We start from the raw sequence: 25,528 nt of genomic DNA, 5'->3' as shown, positions 1-25,528 counted from the left end.
CTTTTTTGGAATTTTTGGCTATTTTTCTCCATTTTTCTAGATTTTCCTTCTTTCTTTTTATTTTATTTTCTTTTTCTTTTTTTTCTTTTCCTTTCTATTTTCCTCTTCTTCTTCTTTGGCTTCTCCTACGCACGCACTGTTCATCACCTTCAACCTCTGCCGAGCCTCCTTCTCTCGCTCACGCTGCTCCTGCGCGCGACTAATGCCAGCCACGCCGCCGTCTTCAACCAGCACCGCCTCCGATGGCGGCCACCAGCTGCCGAGCCACCCACACCATCGGTTGCCTCCGCTGCGAACAGCCATAGCCAGTCATCTTTGCACGCCACGAACTGCCATGGCCGATCGGCCTTCGCTGCAACAGCCACTGCCGTTGCCTCCGGCCACTGTCGCCGCCTCTGCGCGCTTGCCTACTTCACTCGGCCACTAGTTCAGCCACCACTAGCCCGCACCAGCTACTGTTTCCTTGTCGGCCATGGCTGCCGACACCTCAAGCTCTCTCTCTCGCCCTTTCTCTTCATCCATCTCTCGCATCTCTCTCTCTCAAATGCTCAATCAAGCTCCCTCTTGATTTCAATCTCTCTCTCGGCTCTCTGCTCCTCCCTCCCGAGCTCTCTGCTTTTGATTTTAAAATTTCAAATAGGAAGCTTCCTCGCGCATATACGACCTCTCTCTATATATATACACATAATTACAATTTTTAATCCCCCTATTTTTACCATAATTCCACTTAAAGAATATAGTAATTACACTTAGGAATTTTCTATAATTTCTCTTGGACCCTCCCAAGACTTTAAATTATACCACCAAGCTACACCAAATCCTAATTTATCAAAATTAATAACTGACTGCTATTCGAGAATACCGACCTCGTCCCTGTGCCTGCACGAGACCTTTATTCGACCCAAAAACACTTAAGGGTTGCCTTACTCAAAAAATTGAACCACCCCTAGGGTCCTCTCAGCTTCCAGGAGATCCCCTCCGACTGTTCGGTATTGGCACCCACTCGGGTTTATACAAAATTTATTCTGAAAATTATTCCTAGTCTGACCGCTTCCAGCGTCATTAATCTCAACTCTTAACGCTCATCAATCTCTTGCCCTCTTCCTTGGATATCCAAGTCCCAAGGCACTCATAGCCGCCAATTCGGTAATTTTATTAATTAATTTATCGAGATTGACCCTTGGGCTTTTCGGACCACCCGAGGTTCTGACAAAATAATTCAAAAATTATTTATTTTCAATACCATGTAATACCGGGTATTACACTCATGACAGACATGAAGTTACCAGCACATTGCACTTTTATGCATCAAGTGTAAGCATTTGCCAACATAGTAAGATGCTCGCTCAAGTAGGCGCCCAAAGGTTGGATGGGTTGCCGAATGAGAAAGATAGCTAGCAGCCAAGACCACTAGTGATGATAGTTGCAAAGAAAAGAGAATGTGAAAGGATGACGGTAAATAGATAAAGAAAGAAAAGAAAACAAACCCTAAATCTTCCAACCTAGTTTGAGGAGATGGTCGAGTTTAACCCAGCCCACCCTTTTAGAAATTTGGATCCAGTTGGCTACACCAAATCTGCACAATTTTGGATCAAGTTTAAACTAACCCACTCAATTAATTTCTTAAAAAAATTAAGTTAAATTCTAAGTAAAATTAAGTTTTCAGAATACGGTTTGTGTTGTTTTATGATTTCCAAGCATTACAATTTTAAAAGAAAAAAAATGTATTATGATGAATTATGAATTTATACTTAATAATTATGTAAAATGCATATATTATTGTTATAGTTTGATAGTCGCCAAAGTGTCTAACTAGTCGTCAAGTTTCCAAATGAGTAAGCTTTACAAATTTCTGTCACAAAATTTTAATCTAGTACAATCATTTTGTAATAAAATAAAACTAGAAAATAGTCTAATACAAACTGTATGCACTCGAGTATTTACAAAACTTAGTCGATTGGATAGCTATTTATAATCGAGTAATATGTGATAGTTTTGAATTTATAGCCATTACAAAGAATTTAATACGCACAGTTTCTCATTTTCAGAGTTCAATCAGAACATTAAATGTTGATGGATGTTTTTCATACAATTTGTACATTAAAATTGATGTTTTAGAGACAAAAAATGGCAGTTACCTTGTAAGACCCCGAGAGCCCAGAGAAGTTAGTATATATAGAGAATAGTGTAAGAAAGAAAACAACACCAGCTAGATACCTTTTGGGTTGAATGTTGGCAAAGAACTCCCAAGTTAAGTGTGCTTAACCTGGGGTAATCCAGGAATGGATGACCCCCTGAGAAGTTCGCGTAAGCCCATCAAGGTAAGTTGTTCCGGTTCTTCTTATTGCTCGATGCGGGATGTTACAAGTGGCATCAGAGCCGACCCTCGAGCCTTTGAGCACGATGGTGGGGCAAACCTCAGCGATGAGGCTGAGTCCCGATGGGGGTGTGTGTAGGCCCCTATAGGGGGTGCATGTAGGCACCTTAGGCGAATCCCACATCGGCTATGCAAGGGGGAGATCTGGAACCAGTTGTAAGGTGGCATGACGAGGACGTCATGTGCTTAAGGGGGGGAAAATGTAATACCCCGATAGCCCAGAGAAGTTAGTATATATCGAGGATAGTGTAAGAAAGGAAACAATACCAGCTGGATACCTTTTGAGCTAAATGTTGGCAAAGAACTCCCAAGTTAAGCGTGCTTAACCTAGGGTAATCCAGGGATGAGTGACCCCCCTGGAAAGTTCGCGTAAGCCTATCAGGGTAAGTTGTTCCGGTCCTTCCTATCGCTCGATGCGGGATGTTACATACCTTAAGACATTATTCATTCAGGTGTATTCCAGCTGATGCATTAAAGAAAGGAACACTATATAAGGATCTAGAGTTTGAAGAAACAAGTAACTGAAGAGAAACTAATCTACTCAAAATCTCAAAGCTTTCAAGTGTGCTTGTCATTCTTCAAAAGAAAAGAAAAAAGAGGTATTGTGCTTTTCATTCATATCATTCTATCTTTTTGTAAACCCAAGAAAAGTATATGTTTACTTGAATCATTTAATATCTTCTCTTGTATCTTTTATTCACACTTTCTTGTGAAGTTGTAAAGGTTAAGCCTAATTTTTGTAGAAGACATTAGTTGTGGCTCATCTTGTTTAAAAGTCATTTGTTGTAAAAGATTTGTAGTTGAGCCTGTTATAAAAGCTACCCAAAGTAAGTTTGGTTGAATAAATCCTTGATAAAGAGCCAAGGTAGTGGAGGAGGCACGTAGCTGAATCACTTTAAAATCCTAGTGTGCTACAATCTTTCAATTTTTCTTTACTTTCAACTTCATTTTATTTGAATTTTTTTAAGGGTGAAAGCTTAATTTACCCCTCTCTTAAGCTAACTGTGTTTTACACAAACCAAACACAATAAGAAACATGCCACAAGAAGTACCCAACTTCTTAAAATTATACACATTGACATTTGTGGACCTTTTGACACTCCAACTCATAATAGAGAAAAATATTTCATCACCTTTATAGATGATTTTTCACATTATAGGTATGTTTATCTATTTCTTGGAAAATCTTAATCAGTAGATGCTCTTGAGACTTAAAGGACGCAGTTTGACAGAAAATTAAAAATTATTAGATTTGATAGATGTGGTGAATACTATGGAAAGTATAATCAGTCAAGATAGTGTCTGGGTCTATTCACTAAATTCCTCAAAAGTCATGGCATATGTGCATAGTATACATGGTAAAAAAAGTGTAATTGGACAATATTAATGAAAAGGGTTCAAAGCATAATGAGTAATACTTTGTTACCCAAATTTTTGTGGATGTATGCATTCAAAACTACAATATATTTGTTGAATAACGTTCCTAATAAGGCAGTTCAAACACCTTTTGAATTGTGGACAGAAAGGAAACCTAGCTTAGAGCATCTGCATGTTTAGGGTTGCCTAGTGGAAACGAGAATACATAATCAACATGAAAAGAAACTAAACTCTTGAACAAAAGTTATTATTTTATTGGTTACCTAAAGAAGTCTAAATGGTACATATTTTATTGTCTAAACTATAGTTTGAAAATAGTGAAGATTGGTAATACAAAATTCTTAGAGAATGGTGAAATTAGTGTGAGTGAGGAACATCAAAATTTGGAAGTAAAGGAAGGTTATAATGAGTTAATAAAGGAAATTAGGGTAGATATCCTTTTATCCATAACTTTTCCTTCTTCAACTATTATGTTGAGTGTGCCTAGTATTGAAAAACATTATAATAATACTCAACAACAATTGGTTGAAGATTGCCTTAAGGTACTAGCTCACAAATGACTAATGCAGATGAACTACGAGAAATGCTATTAAAGAGGTCTCAAAGAGAAAGGAGGTTAACCATTTCAAATGATTATGTGGTTTATTTACAAGAGTTAGACTTTAATATTGGAATTAATAAAGATTAAGTTTCATTTTCATAAGCCATAGAAAGTGATCAATCAGATAAATGGATAGATGCCCTGAAAGATGAGTTGAAATCCATGAAACAAAATGATGTCTAGGATCTCATTGAATTGCCAAAAGATTGTAAAAGAGTTAGGTGAAAATGGGTTTTTAAGACCAAATGCAACTCAAATGGCACCATCAAACTATATAAAGCTAGATTGGTTGCCAAGGGTTCTATTCAAAAGGATGGCATTGACTATAAAGAGACATTTTTGGTTGTCTCAAAGAAAGATTCATTTAGGATAATTATGGCACTGGTAGCTTAGTATGATTTGGAGTTACATCAAATAGATGCAAAAACCATATTTCTTAATGGAGATTTGGAGGAGCAAGTTTATATTGATTAACCTGAGGGTATTCCATAGAAAGTAAAAATCAAATAATGTGTAAGTTTAAGAAGTCAATAGATGGATTTAAACAAGCTTCCAAGCAATGGTACTTTAATGATACCATAATATCTTTTGGATTCAATGAAAATATCATTGATTGATTTATATACCAAAAGGTCAGCGGGAAGAAGTTTATCTTTTTAGTTTTATATGTCGACAACATCTTGTTTGCTACTAATGATTTGGGCATATTGCATAAGACTAAAGTTTTTCTCTCAAAGAATTTTGAAATGAAAGATATGGGAAATGTATCCTATGTGATAGGATTGAAATATCCCATGATAGATCACAAGAGATGCTGGGGTTGTCTTAGAATCAGAAAGTTTACAATGAAAAAATTCTAGACAGATTTAACATAGATAAATGTTTAACTAGGATTGTCCCAATATAGAAAGAGGATAAATTCAACCTCATGTAATGTCCAAAGAATGATGTGAAACAAAAGTAAATGGAAAGAATTCCATATGCTTCAATTGTGGCAGTCTTATGTATGTGCAGACCTACACTAGGTTGGATATAAGTCTCGTAGTTGACATGTTAAGTAGATATCAAAGTAATCCTGGATAGAATCATTGGAGAGCTGCTAAGAAAGTGCTGAGGTACTTGCAAGGAATAAAGAATTATATGCTCATGTACAGGAGATCCAATTGTTTAGAAGTGATTGGATACTCATTCAAATTTTGTTGGATACCTTAAAGTAGAAAGTCCACAGTTGGATATTTGTTTCTATTATTAGAAGGAGCAGTATCTTGGAAGAGTGCAAAGCAATTTGTCATTGTTGCATCTACCATGGAAGTAGAGTTTGTGGCATGTTTTGAAGCTATAATCCATGCACTATGGCTGTGAAACTTTATTTTAGGGCATGGGATTGTCGACACCATAAGGAAGCTGTTGAAAATTTATTATGATAATTTTGCATTAATTTTCTTCTCCAAGAAAAACATATACTCAAGAGATGTCAAACACATGGAATTAAAGTATTTTTTTGTTAAGGAGGAAGTTCAGAAATAAAGAGTGTCAATTGAGCACATTAGGACGAATCTCATGATAGCATATCCTTTAATAAAAGGTTTACAACAAAAATTATTTAAAAAACATGTTCATAGAATGGGTCTTGGTTGTAATGATTATTGACGCTTGTAATGATACTCTGAGCTTTTTTATGTGTTTTTGACATACATTATGCATATTTCCTATTTTTTATGTTTGTGTATACATTATTTATTTTCAAGTAAATAGGAAAGTCTTTACAGATATTATTATGGACCATTATGGATTATGTATGATGAGTTGCAGGTGTCAGAGTATATGAAAGAAAGTGTAATGCATTAAATAGTACATAATTGCCATAACTCTCACTAAACAATTTATCATGTTTTGATATATCATCAGGTATTATCTCAAATGTAAAATAATTGTTACATTATAGTAATTGGGCCAAGTGAGAGAAAATATAAGAAAACCATCTATTATGTGGCCTAATAAAATGGGATAATGGGGTAGTGGTTCGTAGCAATTAATAATATGTATAATATGCAATTATGTTAATTTTTAAGGTTCTGGTTATGTAATTAAGAAGTATGAAATATATAAATTTTGATTACATGTGGTATTAGAGTGGGGTTATGAAATTGAATGGTTTCTACTTTTAAGTAATAATGCTTGTATATGAGGAAAGGGGAAGAATATGACGGTTGTAGAAAGTAACCCAACGCCGGATGTTAGGAATTTGCAAACATAAACATAATAAGGACTACCCAAGACTCTTTGTGAGAATGCCCTCTAATATTCAAGTTAGGTATATCCAAATAAGTCAAGTAGAAACGTGGAAGAAAGAGGAAAAAAGAGGAAGTGATAGAGTGGACTAACTTAGGAGATTGGATAAGAAACAACTTCTTAGAACATTTGTAGTTGTTGACTTGTTGGAGGTGGCTCACTCATCCCACATCATTAATTGAGTGGGATGGGAGGGTTTCATTTTATTATAAAAGAAACCCTCCCCCATTTGGAAAACAATCCCACAAATTGAATATTTTCTCCTCTCTTTTTGTTTTTCTTCTTTGAAAATTAGTGAAGTATTTTGGTGGTGTTCGAGGACGTAGGCTAACTTGGCCAAACCTCGTTATATTCTGGTGTTCTATTTGTTACTATATTCAATAATTTTTATTAGATATATTTGTAATAGTGTTAGTGATATATTGTGCTATTAAGTGTATGCCTAGAAAAAATCTATATACGGAGTTTGGGTTATAAGTGAGACTGCTTGTGACCTTTCCAGTCTTTCCTAGTGCAAATTTTTGTTCAATTGTTCATGCACCATTCACCTATATAGATACTGTTCATTTATATAGTTACTATTCACGGTGAAGTTGAATTTGGAAAAAATAGCTCGATTTTTCCAACAATTGGTATCGGAACTAAGATTTCTTAGTATGCTTTATGGTTGCAACTGTGTCTGATCTTTCACATTAGAAAAGATTTTATTGGATTGTTGATATTCTGCTTTGATAACTATTGAATATAAAAGATGGCAAAAATGGTAAATGAAAATAGTTCAGAACCATCCATATCGAGAGCTTCTTACTCTTCCACTTTAGCGAGAAATTTAGCAAATACAAGAATTGCAGTGGAGATGTTAGATAGTTTGGGCCATTTTGACATATGACAATGCGAGGTTTTAAACACTCTCTTTCAACAAGGTCTAGATATTGCCATTGGCGAAAAGAAACCATTTGATATTAAAGAAAGAGAATGGAAGACCATCAATCGATTGCGTGTAGTATAATTCGATCATGCCTGTCTAGAGAGCTGGAGTATGCATTTTTGAAGGAAACTTCTATAAGTATTATGGAAGGCATTGGAGTAAAAGTTTTTGAAGAAAAGAAGTCAGAATAAACTCTACATGAAAAACAGATTATTCCGCTTTACGTATGTTCTTGGTATCACGATGAATGATCGTATCACTATCTATAATCAGTTGGTAACTGATTTGTTTAACTTGGATGAAACATTCAAATATGAAGATATAGCTTTAATGTTATTGGGATCTCTTCCTGAGAAGTTTGAATTTTTTGAAACTACTCTGCTTCACGAGAAGATTTAGGTGTCTTTTAGTGAATTTTGTGTTGCTTTGTATATCTATGTGTTGAGAAAGAAAGACAAAAAAGAAACAACGCATGGCTCAATAGAAGCATTGATTGTAAGAGGTCGTTTGCAAAGCTAGAAGAAGGGAAGGAAAAGGAGATCTAGTTCGAGATTCAGATCGAACAAAGATGAGTGTGCCTTTTATTGAGAGAAAGACCACTAGAAGAAGAATTGGCCAAAGTAAAAAATTAAGGCAAACCTGACAAAGGGAAAGTTGTCTCAAATGTAGCTGAGTTTGATGATGAAAACTCAAACTTTTCATTGGTTCTTACGTCTTCGATAAGCTATTATGATGCTTGGCTTTTGGATTCGGGTTGCAACCACAATATGTGTCCCAATTGGGACTGGTTTTTTGACTTTCCAGAACTTGATGTAGGAGTTGTTTACACAGCAAATGACACACCTTGTGAAACAACTGGAGTTGGCACAATCCATTTGAGGAATTATGATGGATCGAACAGGTTACTGATAGATGTGAGATATGTGCCGAGTTTGACAAAGAATCTCATTTCTATGGAAACTTTAGAATCTAAGGAACTTAAAGTAACTACAGAAAATTGAGTTATGAATGTGATCTCTGCTGCACTTGTATTGATGAAAGGTATTCGAAAAAAGAATAACTTGTATTATTATCAATATAATGTAGTTATTGAGACAACAACAATAGTAGCTTTTAATAATAACAGGGATACAAAAGGAACCAAATTATGGCATATGCATTTGGGACATACAGATGAAAAATCCTTGCAAATTTTAACTAAGCAAGGATTATTGGAATGTGTCAAGATCTACAAATTGAACTTTTGTGAGCACTGTGTCAATGGGAAACAAATGAGAGTGAAATTTGGCATTGCAATCCATGATACCAATGGTATTCTAGATTATGTTCACTCAAATGTGTGGGGACCTTTCAAGACAACATCTATGGGAGGCAAACACTACTATGTTATCTTTGTCGATGATTATTCCCAAAGAGCATGGGTGTATTCTTTGAAGAAAAAGGATAGTGTTGGGATGTTTCCTTAAATGAAAAAACATGGTGGAAACTCAAACTAGTAGAAAAATCAAACGACTCAAAACAAATAATGGTTGCGAATATAGAAATGATTCATTTGATAAAATTTGCCAAGATGAAGGTATTGCTTGACACTTCACAGTCAGAGATACATTGTAACAGAATAAGGTGGCAGAGCGCATGAATCGAACGTTGTTGGAGAAAGTTCGATGTATGTTGTCCAATATTGGGTTGGGTAGACAATTTTAGACTAAGGTTGTAGTATATGTGAGTCACCTTATTAATCGATTACCATCTGCTACTATTTGTGGAAAAACACATTTTGAGATGTGGTCTGGAAAACCTACAATAAACACCTATTGATATGATGATTAATATATTATTCAAAATCATACCTCGCAATATAATAAAATTTGGTATACAAATTATTTTAAGAATGGAATTAAATTAAATATAAGATAAATTAATAATGAGATTAAATAATATTAGATTATATTCGATGTAAAAGGTATAACTCAAGATAATACACACATTTAGTTTTATTTTTTTATAATTTATTAATTATATAAATGATCTATGATTTTCTTAAATTATAATAAGGGTACTACATTTAAGGTGCCTTTAATTATAAAGATGAACTATGATTTGTTGTTAAGATGGATTTAATGTAGTTGAGTTTCAGTAATCAAATATTTTTATTAGTTAATAAAATATTTTAAACTACAATACATTTTATTATCGATTAATAAAAATGTTGAGAAGCTATAAATAAATATATTAAATGTATATTAATGCCCTAAAATACTGCTTTAGCAAAACCCTTTTAGTAAAGTGCTTTTTGGCATAAGACTAATTTGGGATAATCAACCTTGCGCAATCTTTCGCAGCTTGTGTTCTCAATTTTAACAGAGAAAGTAAATCGTGAGTGGAGATTTTATTTTATTATGTAGGGTAGACATGGCCAAAATTGAACCGGACCGGCGGTTCGAACCGGAACCGGACCGGCCGGAACCGGACCCGGAACCGGCCGAACCGGAACCGGAACCGGAACCGGACCGAACCGGCGAAATTCGGTCCGGTTCCGGTTCAAGGTTCCGGAGAACCGGAACCGCCGGTTCCGCGGAACCGGAACCGCCGGTTCCGCGGAACCGGAACCGGAACCGCCGGTTCCGGTCCGCGGAACCGGAACCGGAACCGCCGGTTCCGGTCCGCGGAACCGGCCCCCCTCCCCCCCCGTGCGCGTGCGGCCGCGCACGGTGCACCCCCCCTCCCCCCGTGCGCGGCCCCCCCCCTCCCCCCCGTGCGCGGCGCGCCCCCCCCCCCCCCCCCCCCCCCCCCCCAACGGTCCAAATTGGACCGTTGGACAGCCCCCCCCCCCCCCCAACGGTCCAAATTGGACCGTTGGACAGCCCCCCCCCCCCCCCCCCCCAACGGTCCAAATTGGATTGGACCGTTGGAACCCCCCCCCCCCCCCCCCCCTCAAACTTTTTTTTTTTTTTAAATTTTATAATTCCTATCTATATATACCCCTCCCTCCCCCACTCATTTTTCACACTTTCTCTCTATCTCTCTCTCTCTCTCTCTCAAGTCTCAAGCTATTATTATTCTCTCAATTTTGTCTCTCATTTAATATTTTAATTTCAATTTCTTCAATCTTCTCATTTTGTTATTTATCAATTTATTCAATTATATTATTAATTATTTATTACTTGTTACTATATTATTTTATCATTATTATATTTTTTTATTATCATACTTTTTTCAAAAAAATGGCAAGTGAAGGTAGAAATGTTGAAAATGTTGAGTTTGAAGCTCAAAATTTTCAAACACAAGAGAGTGAAACTCAACAAAAGGGAGGTGGAAAAATTTCTACTTCTGATATTTTTAATATTCATTTCAAGAAAACACCAAAAGGAGATGGTAAATTTGATGTATCTTGTAATTATTGTAATCAAGTATACAAATTCAAGCAAGGAGGTGGATATGGTACTTTCGCCCGACATTTGCAAACAAAGCACCCGCTCAAGGTTGGATTGAGCCGCGATCAAACACAAATATCCGGGTTTGCTACCTCTTCAAACTCTCCTCAATTATTTCATTATAATGAAGCTAATTGTAGGTCTGGTTTAGCTGAAATGGTAGCAATTGATCATTTATCTTTTAGTTTTGGTGAAAAATTAGGTTTTACTCGATTTTGTCAAAACTTTGTTAATCCTAGTTTTAAATCAATTCCTAGAAATACTTTGAAAAGGAATTTGTTAAAATTGTTTAAAAACTCAAAAATTGAATTGATAACATATTTTCAAAACAATAATATTAATGTTTCTATTTGTAGTGATATTTGGAGTGATCATTGGCAAACTCATTCATATATGGGTATTACTTGTCATTGGGTTGATGAAAATTATGTTTTACAAAAAAGAATTCTTGCGTATCGATGTTTTGATGAAAGTCATAATGCTGAAAATATTTGTAGAATAATTCAACAAATTTTACAAGAATATAGATTAGTTAATAGAATTTTTTCAATTTCTTTTGATAATGCATCGGCTAATACTGCTTCTATTAATGAATTGAAAAGAATTTGCCAACCAAATTTTGGTGGAAGATTTTTTCATGTTAGATGTGCATGTCATGTTTTAAATTTATGTGTTCAAGATGGTATTAAGTCACTTAATTCTTATTTAGATCCAATTAGAAATGTTATTTCTTATATTTGGGTACACCCTCGAACTGCAAAAGCATGGGCACATTTTTGCACCTCCAATGGTCAAACCCCAAAACGTTTTTCAAAAGATGTCCCTACTCGTTGGAACTCAACTTTTAAATTACTTAATCAATCTTTTGAATATAAAGATTTATTGTGTTCTTTTGCAGCAAATTATATTCCACAATATCCTATTTTTCCAACTATGTGGAATGTTTGTAGTTCAATTTTGAATATTTTACGAATTTTTAATGATGCTACTCATACACTTAGTAGTGTTTATAAACCAACTTCACATCAATTTTTAATAGAAGCAATGAATGTGGCCGGTGTATTAATGGAAGGAATTAATGTTGAAGAAATTTGTCATGCTGTTTTAGAAATGAGAGAAAAATGGTTACGTTATTATCAATTTATTCCTGAAATTTTTCTTGTTACTATGGTATTTGATCCTAGGTGTAAATTTGATGGTTTAATTGAGTGTTTGTCTAACTATTATTCGTTGTTAGGATTAGAAAATAATGAAGAAATTGATGTGAATATTATAATTTCTAAGGTTAGAACTTTATGCAATCAATTATATGAAGCATATGTTATTGCTCCTAGTAGTGAAGAATCATTTCCATCCATGGCTCCGCATTCCTCTTCCTCCCAACCAATGAAATGGGGTCATAAATTTTTAGATCAAAGGAGGAAAAAACCTAGATCGAGCTCACATTCGGAGCTCGAAACTTATCTAACCACAGTTTTTGAGTTTGGTGATGATACAGGTTTAAATTTTGAAATTTTGGAGTGGTGGAAAAGGCACAAGGAGACATTTCCAACTCTTGCAATTATTGCAAGTCAACTTCTTGCAGTTCCAGCTTCAACTGTAGCCGTTGAACAAACATTCAGTAGTGGAGGCAACATTTTGGACGAAAGAAGATCAAGATTGGCTCCAGAATCATTGGAAGCTCAAGTTTGCCTCGATGATTGGGAAAGAGCTAACATGCGACGTCAAGAAGAACTTATCCATTCATCATCATCTGACGAATGGGTTAATGATGGTTCAACAACGGCGACTTCCGACTCCAATGAAGATGCGTAGGATCCAAGTCCATATTTTATTTTTTTTCACATTTGTAAAAATTAATTACTTGTATTACATTTTTGTTGTAATTATTTTTTAATGAAATTAAGTCTAATTCTATTTTTTATTTTTTATTTTTCACATTTGTAAAAATTAATTACTTATATTACATACTTGTTTAGTTGTTTTAATTATTTTTAATGAAATTATTACTTATATTTCTTCAATTTTTAGTAGTGTTTTTTTATTAAAAATATGGTTGAGAATATTTATATTTACAATTACATTTAACAATTAAAAATCGAAACCAAACCGAACCGAACAACGGAACAAGGACCAAAATTGAATACAACAATATTTAAAAAAAAATTAAAAAAATTCGGTTTGAACCGGAACCGGAACCGTTGACCGAACCGGCTCAAACCGTTGACCGAACCGGTCCAAACCGTTGACCGAACCGGCACGAACCGGAACCGGAACCGAACCGTCCCAAACCGCCCTTGGGCGGTTCGGTTCAGGTTCAAAGATTTCTTGAACCGGAACCGGCGGTTCATGAACCGGAACCGGCGGTTCATGAACCGTGGCCATGTCTAATGTAGGGTAAGAAATCAAATTCATGATTTACTAACATGAATCCTTACTTATCATAGTCCAACCACTTGACCTATCAGACAACATAAGACTAACTTGTTATCATAATCCAACCATTTGACCTATCAGACAACATAAGACTACCTTGTTCCATGGGAAGAGTTGAGACAAATTAATCTCTTCTCCTGGGATTAACTTATCACACTCGTTTAACTGCACGGAACAAAAATAAGACTTTTAAGGGAAGAATTAATCTAAATCTTAACTCGCTCTCCCCAGAGGCCTATGATGGCTCTACCAGCATTGCCATTGATATTTTGTTATGTGAAAATTTATAGCCACCAAATACGCAAAAGGCTCAAAGCATACGAAATTTGTTTGCTTTTATCATCCCCCATGCTAAATACTTGACATCCACCAGTTAGTTTCCACAACGTAAACCCCATACAAAAATGGTTCAATAATTCCAAGATCCACAGGCCGCCTTCAAAAGAAACCAAATCCAAAGCACGCCCAGCGGAAACATGAACCCAGCAGAAATCCACGAGTCAAATCAAATACCCAACTGGCTCTGCACCTCCAATATAGTCTTCGCCGAGTGCCTGAGCTTCTGCGTCTCCTCCCCCGTCAGATGCACGTTAGTCACCGCCAAAACCCCGCCGCGGCCCAGCTGCGCCGGCAGGCTCAGGAACACATCTCCATCGATGCCGTAGAACCCTTTCGCGAGGACGGAGACTGGGTGGATCCTCCTCTGGTCTCTGAGAATGGTCCGGGCGAGGCTGGCCACCGAGTAGCCGATTGCCCACGACGTGTAGCCCTTCAGACTAATGACTTCGTACGCGCCGTCCACCACCTGCTTGTGAATTTGCTCCAATGTTTCTTTCTCAACTGGGATTTGCTGTCTTTCCAGGAAGCTCAGCACCGGTACTCCTCCCACGCTGATGCTCGACCATAGCGCCACCGAGCTGTCGCCGTGCTCGCCAACAATGTATGCCTGCAAAATTATAATTATGAAAAATATCATCGCTGACTTCAAAATTATCATATGGGTACCAAAATTATAAACTCCCCACCTTGCGAGATCAATGAAAGTTGTATTTTATAACGTATCTTTCTTTGTGTTTTATTATACAACTTGATCCCGTAATTGTAATTGAAAAAGAGCAATTTTATCATCGCTATCTGACATAGGTATTTTAGAGATCGCATGATTGTGAGCCGAGGGCGGCCAAGCACATCGGCCCAATCATCCGAAGCCCAGTCAGCCCAGGTTCAAAGCCAAAAAGGCAAGCTCACAAGTCGCTTAAACCAAATCCAGTTCACGAAATTTCAGTTTCTCACAAAGCTGCTAAGCTCGCGTAATGCAGTAAGAGCGAGTTTATCAAAAATTCTCAATAGCCTAACTGAAAGAGTCATCTTTCCCATTTTTAAACAAATTAAATCCCTACTAAAGCGGAATCTGTTTCTGATTAGAAGGAAGCAGAGAGAGAGGCGTTATCAATGTGATAATATTTTCTTATTTTGAAATCTTATCTCAATTGTAAATGCCTCACACTATAAATAGGAGTTGAAAATCATTATATGGGACAAACACAAACAATAACATATTGTTACTCAGCCGGAATAATCAAAAGAACTCTCGAAAATTAGGTATCATTCAAACTTAACCACCTGAAAACTCCCTCACATATTTCTTTTTCTCTTCTTTTTTTTTTTAAATCGCATTTACTTTCTCAGTGCGCGATCGACCAATTCTCAACATCGACACTATCAAAATTCAATCTTTTTTTATACAAAAATTACATTTATGTAAAAAATGAAATTATTTTATATAGTGTGTAAATCTATGGCAAAATAGCTGTTCTAATTTCGGGAACAAAACCTATGATGCAAGTAAGGAAGGGCGATCGACTACCTGCACGTCCTGAGCGTTGACGTCTAGATGATCGGCGATCAGGAACCGGAAGCGAGACGAATCCAGGTTGGTGCCCGACCCGATAACCCGGTTCGGGTGAAACCCAGAGAGCTTCCACGCAACGTAGGTCAGCGCGTCGACGGGATTGGACACGATCAGCAAGATCGCGTCGGGGGAGTGATGCGCGAGCGGCGGGATGATGTTGGAGAAAAGCACAACGTTCCTCTGCAGCAGGTTGAGCCTGGACTCTCCCAGATTCTGGCGGGCGCCTGCGGTGACGATGCAGAGGTCGGAGGAGGCAGTGATGGAGTAGTCGACGGAGGCGAGGATGGTGGTGCGGGGGAGGAAGGCGGCGGCGTGCTGGAGGTCGAGCATCTCGCCGCGGAGCTTGTCGGGGTTGACGTCGACGAGGGCGATCTCGTCGGCCAGGTCCTGTGTGAGGATGGTCTGGGCGATGGCCATGCCGACGTTGCCGGTGCCGACGACGGAGATCTTGGTGTGACGCCTGATGGGCGACGGCGGGGCAGCGTTCTGCAGCGGCTTGAAGAGGGCCTGCGCGATGTCTAGGCCGCCGGGACCCAAGGACGACGACGAACTGCTCTTCTGTTGCATTGCTTGTGTTCTGGCAAGTTTCTCTAAGGGCTTAGGTTTTCAGGGCTCGATCACGATGTAATGCACAGAGATTGGGGATGAAGAAGAGGGAAGACCGGAAGAAGAGGAAAAGGTCAGATGGGATGCGCAATGCGCACTCCCTGTTCCTTGCATTTTAACTTTCACTCATAAAATTGAAAAGGATATTTTATAATTTTATAATTATCAAAATTTAATTTACAAATAACATTATTGAATAGAATATAATAAGTGTTTGGAAGAAATCAACCCAAATATATGAGATTATACATTAATAAAATGGATTTTCCCCCCTATTTAAACAGTGCAAAATTTGCTAAACTTACAAAATATTCTTAAACTTGAATGAAATATTTTATGAATTTTTGAGAAAATGTTTAGAATATACTTGTGGAATGTGAGCGAGAAACTCATTGAAGAAGCTTAATTAGGTGATGAGAATTAATTAAATTAGCTAATTGTTGTTGAGAATTAATTGTTAATAAATTGTAATTATCGATAGTTATGAATATAAACCCTTGTAACTCAATTCTCAGACTTGTGAAAAAACAAAATGAAATTTTTTCTTGTTTTTCCCTATTTCTTTTGAAATTTTTTACGCGTCTTCAATTTTTCTCTTATTCTTATTCAACTTTATCACTTATATCATTTGATATTAGAGCTATATCTCAGTTTCAGCTTTTTGATCATGGTGATATTTGAGAATACTCAATCTCAAGATTTGAAGAATCTCTCAAAGGGTTTTTAAGGGACACTAACCATAGACGAGCAATTGGAGAAATCAATTGGGGATTTGTAGCTTATGGTAACGAAATCCATTTCGAAATTAAAAAAAGCTCAAACGCCATCTTCTCTAAACGAACGAAATTCTGAACCTAGCAATCATAATCAATGTCGACCAGTAAAAGTTGAATTTCCCCCATTTTTTGGTGACAATTTGAAGGAGTGGATTTTCAAGTAGAGCAACTTTTTTGGAATTGATGAAACCCTATTGAATCTAAGATTAAGATAGCAACTATTCGTTTGCAAGGAAGAGCATTACAATGGCACCCATCTTTTATGAGGAATGGTTCAAAAAATTTGATGCCCTGGGAAGAATATGAAAGTCGTATAACTAGCAGATTTGGAGAACAAGCTTCTGAGAAGAATCCTATGCTAAAGAATATTCTTCAGGAACATCTTGATGGATTTGATGTTTTGTTGAATAAGGTGACATTGAGTGAAGAATTAATATGCTTTGACTTGTTTATTGGTTAGATGAAATAATGAGATTTATAATCCTATTGGAATTTTCCTACCTAAAACCTTGCAGCAAACTTATTAATTGGCTAAGTTACAAAAATGTTGCCTTAAATACCATCTACCCTAAGCCAAAAATTTCACCCGAAACTTCCCAATTTGCAACGAGTTCTTTCTATCAACCTTATGTTACAAAAAATTGTAATTACTAATCACACCTCACCTCTTACATCCAACTATAGCAATTCTACTTGCCTTTACCTCCTACTGAGACTAAACTCAATCCAAACTGAGGCATTCAACCTTTCCAACAAAAAAACTAAAACCCTTACCAGCAAAGAAATTGATGATTGTTGAGTTTATGTTTTGAATGTTTTGATGATGACTACATTATGCCAAAAACTTTAATGTTCTCATATGTTTTTGTTAAGTTTTAAAAGATTATCCAAAATGGAGGTGAATTGGGTGTTTTGACTATTTTTAACAAATGATGAGAATATTTTAAAATTGTGATGCATTACCTTATTTGAAGAAAATAATTTTCTTAAATTACAAACAAGATGCAGCAGCAGATAGAAAAAACAAGAATGTATATGTAACATGCAGTGTCTTTCATAAAAGATAATTTGATAAAACTTGTAGGGATTTGTTAATCTTATTTATGAAAACATTAATATGAGAATGTATGCATTTAAGAAAGAATTTAAGAAACATTTTTGTATTGAGAAAAACCAGTTTAACATATTAAATTTAATTGTATATATTAGAAAAATAAGTAACTCCGCCTAGGGATGTTATCAACTGCCGGTCCCAACCTCAGATAAAGGAAGAGGGTTGTGTTAGGTAGCCGACAGCCAACGTAAAATCTAGTTGGATCCAAAACATGAACTCTAGACAAATTATGAAAAATCGTTGGGGCGTAACCCTTCATAGCGACACGTTACACTACCTGCGTGTAGTATCAAGTGAGCTAGGGCTGCTGCATAGGCGTCTGAGTGTAGTGACAAATGACCAAGGGTCCCCGCATTTGCTTGGTTGAATGTGGGTAATGAAAGTAGTCCAAAATTGAAACTAAAATAAAAAATAAAATCAAAATAAAAAATAAATTCAAAGTCAAGGTCAAAACCAAAATCATAGATTAAGGATTGGGTCATAGAATATAGGGACATTAACAGGCAAAGTTATGGAAGTGGTAGATATGACGATTAGGAGAAAAATTAATATTGTGTGCCTTCAAGAGATGAGATGGGTAGGGAAAAAAAATAAAAACTTTATCAGAAACTGAATATAAAATATGGTATACAAGAAATGATCGAGTGAAAAATGGAGTGAGAATTATTATGGATAAAAGTTTAGTAGATGAGGTAGTGGATGTAAAGAGAATAAGGGATATAATTATTATGGTGAATGTTAGTCTAGGAAGAATGACTATGAATATCTTTAGTATATATGCATCATAAGTGGAGTTAGGTGAGGAGATAAAAGCTAAATTTTGGGAGGACCTAAAGGGACTCATACAAATGATACCAAGAGGAGAGAAAGTGATTATAGGAGGTGACTTAAATGATCACGTGGGTAGAGACAAAAATAGCTATAGAGAGGTACATGGAGGGTATGGATTCGAAAAAATTAATAATGAGGGTAAGTCTATTCTAGATTTTGCTATAGCATATAGGCTTATCATAACCAATACTAGGTTCAAAAACTGGGACGAATACTTAATCACATATAAAAATGTCACATCAAGCACTCAAATAGATTACTTTCTCATGAGACAAGAGGATCAGTTATGTTGTAGGGATTGTAAGGTGATACCGGGAGAGTGTTTGACTACTCAATAAAGACTTTTGGTACTTGACATCCAAGTAAGAAATTGGAAGAGAAAAAATCAATAAAACAAAATTCAAGAATTAGGTGGTGGGATTTAAAAGGGGAGAAACAACTAATATTCAAAGAAAAATTAAGGGGTGGAAGGGAATGAAATGGAGAAGGACAGCCAAATCAAATATGGAGGGAAATAGCTACTACTTAGAGAAGCACGACAAAGGTAGTCCTTAGAGAGACAAATGGTAGAGTCCCAAACCTTAAAGAGTCTTGGTGGTGGAATGAAGAGGTACAATTAAAAATTAAAAATAAGAAAACTTGCTATAAGGCTGTACATCAATGCAACAATGAAGAAAACCTAAAAAAATTATAAAAAAGTAAAAAGACAGCAAAAAGAGCTGTTAGTGAAGCAAAGTCAAAAGTATATGAAAATTTATATAAATGACTTGATACAAAAGATGGAGAAAGTGATATATATAAATGAGCTAAAGTAAGAGAAATAAAAAACAAGGGATCTAAACCAAGTGAAATGCATAAAAGATGAAAACCAAAATATATTAGTGAATGAGAAAGCAATTAAAGAGAGATGGAAGGAGTTTTTCACAAAATTATTCAATGATGGTGGGGACGCAAGAGATAAGTTGGGACATCTTAGTAACTCTGAAGGAAACGTGAGTTATACATTTTATCGACGCATAAGTCCAAATGAAATAAAGCAAGTATTAAAAAAGATGAAAATTCATAAGGCGATGGGATCGGATAATATACCAATAGAAGCATGGAAATGCATGAGAGAAGAAAGCATCTCCTGGCTAACAAAATTATTTAATGCGATTATTAAATCAAAAAAGATGTCAGATAAGTGGAGGAAGAGTACTTTGGTTCCTATATACAATACACAAAGGAGATGTTCAAAACTATGAAAATTACAGAAGAATTAAATTAATGAGCCATACCATGAAATTCTGGGAAAGAGTAATAGAGTAAAGGCTCAAAAAAGAAACAAATATCTCAGAAAATTAGTTTGGTTTAATGCCTGGTAAGTCAACAATGGATGCTATATATCTACTGAGGCGCTTAATGGAAATGTATCGGGATCAGTAGAAAGACCTGCACATGGTGTTTATAGATCTAGAAAAGTATTATGGAGGGTTTTAGAGAAGAAAGGAGTCCGAATAGCCTATATACAAGCCTTTAAAGACATGTATCACAATGCAGAGACAAGAGTTAAAACATGCAGAGAGCATACTAAACCATTTCAAATTACAATGGGACTGCATCAAGATTCTGCACTAAGTCCATACTTATTTGCTTTAGTAATGGATAAACTCACTAAACATATTCAGACAGAGGTGCCATGGTGTATGCTATTTGCAAATGACATAGTGTTGGTAGATGAAACAAAAGAGGGAGTGAACACTAAACTTGAGTTGTGGAGAAACAATTTAAAATTTAAGGGATTTAAAATAAGTAGAAGAAAAACAGAATATATGGAATGTAAATTTAATAAGAATGCAAGAGTGGAGGATGTTATAATAAAATTGGAAGACCAAATTTTACAAAGAAAATATCATTTTTGATATTCGGGATTAGTGATTCAAAAAGATGGAGAAATTCACAAGGATGTCATGTAATACCCAAGAACTTTGGGTTATTATTTTAAAGGAAAATTGGAAATTCGGGAAAATTAAGTACTTGAAAAGCCCGAAAAATTTACCGAATCAGCCGAAGGGAGTACCCTAAGGCTTAAATGTCTAAGGAAATAGGAACGCCTCTAGCAAGCATCTCGAGACATGATTTTTAGGACCGAAAGAAATGCAATCGGGAATAATTTTCGGTACAGTAAAAATGTAGTTGCCATTTAAGCTGCAAAACCAAATTCTCGTAAGAGACTCCCAAAATGATGACGGAAGCTATGGGAAGCTTCGGTTTATCGAGTAGAACAACCCTTTAGAGGTTTCAGAAAGAAACGAGTAAGTTTAAAGCCAACACAGAGAAACGGGCCTAAGTGCAATTTTCCAAAGTTTCCCAAGGAGGGTCAAAATGACATTTTTTGCAAAAGTTTCAAAGAGAAAATGGAAAGATTGGAACTTAAGGGGCTCAATGGCAATTAAGGAAAGAGTAGGGGTTGTGAGGAAATGGGCTAAAATGGGAAAAACGGAAACTGAAGGGCCAAAGTGCAAAAAAAAAAAGAAAAATTCGGCCATGGCTTCTGACAGTGGCGCACGATCTTTGGCCGGCCATTTCAGGCAATGGGCTAGCACGATGGATGGTCGGGGATCTAGTGGGAGTCATCATGAGCAGCCATCGAGCACCGGGGTGGCTAGAATTTTGAAAAATTCCGGCCAGATTGCAGGCGGCAATGGTGTGACCTGCAACTCGATATTTTTGTCAGGTGAGGTTGAATCCAGGTCGATTTGGGGGAGGGGGAGACACCAAAGGTGTTGGGTAAGAGGGCCAAGGCCATTTCAAGCTCCGTGTTTACCTATAAATAGAGCTTTCGGTGGTCGAAAATTTTAGAACTTGGAGCTTCAAATCGACGCCTATTTTGAACGAATTGAGAGGAAAGGATAGAGAGTTTTTGTTTCCCATAGCTTGTAGGTTATATCTGGAGCATTTGGTAAGCAACGGAGTAGAAACGAAGGCGAATCGAAGCCTCGTCGGAGCCCTAGGCGGACCGCCTGGCCGAGACTTCAAGGCCTTCGTTGACCGGCTTCCAGACCTCCTTTCGAGCCATCTCAGGTACCCCTAGGATCGAATTTGCATAAGCTTTCATTTGGTATAAGTTTTGCAATTTTCCAGCAAGCTGTGGTCGGAAAAGATGACCGGCGTGTGGGCCCCACGTGCTAGTCTTACTCGCCCTAGGATGCGTCAGCACGTGTGGGTGGGTACGGGCTTGGTTTTTTGTGCAATTTTTTTTAAATAGCTTAGAAAAATATTTTATAATTTCCTATGTAAAAATATTTGGAGAAAAATAGGTGTAGGTATTTATTTTGAAAAATTAGTAAGGAAAAATTGAGGAAAAATAGAGAAAAAGGCAAGAAAATTGAGGAAAAATAGCTTTTATTGATTATTTAAATAAATATTTTGCCTAGGGTGCTTTGAGAAGTGAGGTGAAATATTTGGTGCGAATTTCAAGATTGGCACACAAATCAAGACAATTAACACATTTTTTGAGGTATCCCGATAATTGTGAAATGTGAGTGGTTTTGTCCCTATAACCCATATATGATATGATTTCCTTTTTATGTATGATATTTTTTATACGTTATGATCATTTTCGTTCATATACTGTTGCATGGGAAAACGTGATATATGCACGACATGATATTTTTGGTCATATTAAAACTCGTGCATAGGGTTGGGAGGTTACCTTAAGGGTGTAGCCGTAATTCCCCTAGGGTAATTAATGGAACAACGTTAGGCTTATCCTGCAGAGGTTCGGGATTCCGCCTAGGGTTCTGTACCGAACTGGTGGGCTTGAGAAGTTACATTATGGGTATATATTTATAAACGTCCATGCATCATGCATCATTCATTCATATTTATCTAACCCTCACTTATAAGATTTCATCTTCTGATATTAGATTATGTCCCTAGAATATTCCACGTTCCAGGCGAGGCAAGCAGTCGGAAGGGTAAGGAAGTAATCGAGACTTGATCGTGTTGGAAATTTTGTGGGTCCCATATGGGACTAGGACCATCTATTTTATTCGGATGTACTGTTTAGATTTTAGTATTGTTTATTATGTTATGTTGGGTGAACGATATGTATGTACCCACATATGTTATGTTTTTTAGGTTTCTTACAGGTTCTGATCTTGCTTCCGCTTATGTTAAAGTGTATAATTCTTTTACTATGTTTGGGAGTGTTATTAAATAAAAGTTATGTTGAGAATTTATTGCTAGTTTATGTTTGATGAAAAAAAAAAAAATCCTAGCATATATTAATGCCTTGGAAGACGGGGTGTTACATGTCACGCATGGGAAATGATGACTCAAGTTCGAGCCTGGGGAGAAGATCGAGCAAAATCTTGGGAATCCAAACCTACAATAAATAGAATAGGGTGGTCACATTTGAGTAATAAAAGTAGCGATGTAATAAAAATTATTGAAAATCCTAATCATTACCTAACACCCTGAATCAATTATTTTATATGTTAGCCCACACAATATTTGAATTTTGTGTCATGGAATTCGTTGAGTTTAACCATTGACTACGTCATCATGTCTCGCCTTGAATGTTATACGTAAGTGTATAGTGGAACTACATACCCACTTATAGGTTGTAATAAGAATAATATATATATATATATTTCTATATTCACCCATAAACTAGATTTCTTTCAATATAGATAATATTTTTAAAGTTTCTCTTTTTCAAAATACAAATATATTTTTATATTTATAACTCAATTGATAAATTTTTAAAAATATAATAATTAATTAATTAGTGATTTAATAAATAGCTTAAAAGAATGATTTGCAATGTGCTAACTTCAGAATAAAATGAATCCATCATAAATCAGGATTCGGGATAAACCCCCAAGTCATCATCATAAGCTAGCCTAGAATATACTCGAGGTTAATCTTGCTCGGTCTCGAGTAATCTAATAGAGCTTTGTTCTTAAAACTCTGATCAACAAAGTGACTCGCCAGTCATATCGCCAATTCCAAGAGACCTAAGGAGAACCCAAGTTAAACCGACGTCGATATCCTGAGTAGGACCAACCTAACCAAGTTATCATAGGTTCACGGACAAGCAACAAAAAGGGGAAACAAGTCGAGTGGGCTAGCCTAGGGACTGCCACAACTGGCTCAAACCATGCCCAACATATTAGGCCATTCTATAACCCAATTGGGCCCCACTATCCCAGGCCAAACCTTACTCGACTTGCCCAACCCCAAAAGCCTTTTTTTCTTTTTCTTTTATTTCTTCCTAACAATCTGCCATCGCCAGCCGGTGAAATATGGCCAACCAGCATAGCGATTCGAAGCCCTCGCCATGAACATCAACATATCTCAAAATGAGAGCCATCAGATAATTAGATTTTTACAGATCTAAAAATTAATTTTCGGCCAACATGGGGCTCATTCTAGCAATTGCTGACGACTTTTTCAACGATCGGAGGCTACCACGAGATGCACAATACTAAGGGAACCAACATATCCAAAAATAACAAAGATCGGACGACTAGATTTTCATAGATCTAGGGTTAAATTTTTAGCCAAAAATAAAACTCACTACCAGCCACCGTGGTCGACGATTTTCAGTGATCTGAGACCGCCATCCGACACCCTCGAGCATTCCGACTAGGGGTGTTCAAAAAATCGGTGTACCACGGAAACAGACCAGACCGAATCAGTCATTTTTTTTTTGGGCGATTGAAAACGGTTTGAAGTCTGTCCAAACCGCGTGGTTCGTGGTTTGGGCAATAGGTGGTTCGGTTTAAAACCGAACTGCCCAGAAAATAATAAACAAAAATTTTAAAAAATATTATAAAAGCACTGAACATGAACAGCTTCGTGCAAGAATTGTTATCTCAAACCAGACCGCTTTTACAACAGAAATATTATGCAATAAGAAGCAAGCAATATAACTTGTTGCTAGTGGACCAACTTTAGCAATTTTAAATGCACGTGCTTTTCAAAGGGGAAACGAATATAGTATTCAGTCAATAAATAATCATCTGTTTGGATTTGAAATTGTGAAGACAATTGATCATGTTGGCATTCATGTTACTGGTACTGGAAATCCAAATTTTAGAAGAAAAGATTATTGGGGTCAATTTGGAAGCAATTCCTCAATAGGTTTATCAATGTCTCACGCAATGGAAGATCCCTTATCAAATCTCAATTATGGTGGGATTGGAAATGTTAAAGTCAATAGAGTTGGGGACTCCAAAAATGGTATGTTCTTATCAATGGGCAATTCTTGCAGAATGGGAGATAACAATACTAATTCAACAACCACTGCATCTAATATAAAAATACTTAAAATTTCACAATTAGATGCTATCCAATTTTAAGTATTTTTACTTTATACTTTTACTGTTTTACATACTCATTGCCATTTGATGTAGCAAATTTGGGAGGTAATTATTTTAGCATTTAAAGGCAAAAATATATAGAGTTGAACAGGTTTGCTTATGGATGATAAAAAAACAAAAACAATATATATAATATAATTAATGTTATATATTTTTATTTTTTGTCAAAAACATGCATTGTCGTGGAATTAATATTGGCTCTAATGATTCAAGCTACTTTTCACCAACATGATTGGCTCAAACTCATTTAATCAACTTTTTTTTTTAAATAATTCAAACATAAATAATGGAAGAATATCCTCCTACACTCAAGAGATTATCTTATTTTGTAATTAATTGAACTTTAATTTTTTTTAATTTAATAAAATGATGAAATTTTTTCATAAAAATATGTATTATTTATTTTTTTATAAAAAAATTAATACTCTTAAAAAGGTCACAATAATTTTTTTTGCCTAAGGCCTCAAAATGTA

General features: G+C 36.2%; 1 protein-coding gene across 1 annotated transcript; it reads right to left on the bottom strand.

Moving 5' to 3' along the window:
- Nucleotides 1–13,763: 13,763 nt before the first annotated feature.
- Nucleotides 13,764–16,071, bottom strand: LOC127787387 (L-lactate dehydrogenase B-like). Its single transcript, XM_052315406.1, has 2 exons — nt 15,313–16,071; nt 13,764–14,391 (listed from the first exon to the last, which is right to left on the bottom strand). The coding sequence occupies exons 1-2, from the start codon at nt 15,922–15,924 to the stop codon at nt 13,951–13,953; spliced, it is 1,053 nt and encodes a 350-aa protein (XP_052171366.1). The 5' UTR covers nt 15,925–16,071; the 3' UTR covers nt 13,764–13,950.
- Nucleotides 16,072–25,528: the final 9,457 nt, after the last annotated feature.

Source organism: Diospyros lotus, chromosome 12 (assembly GCF_014633365.1).
Source record: "Diospyros lotus cultivar Yz01 chromosome 12, ASM1463336v1, whole genome shotgun sequence".
Taxonomy (NCBI): Eukaryota; Viridiplantae; Streptophyta; class Magnoliopsida; order Ericales; family Ebenaceae; genus Diospyros; species Diospyros lotus.
The sequence above is the reverse complement of the archived record's forward strand: the minus strand, read 5'-3'. Positions and strand labels throughout refer to the sequence as shown.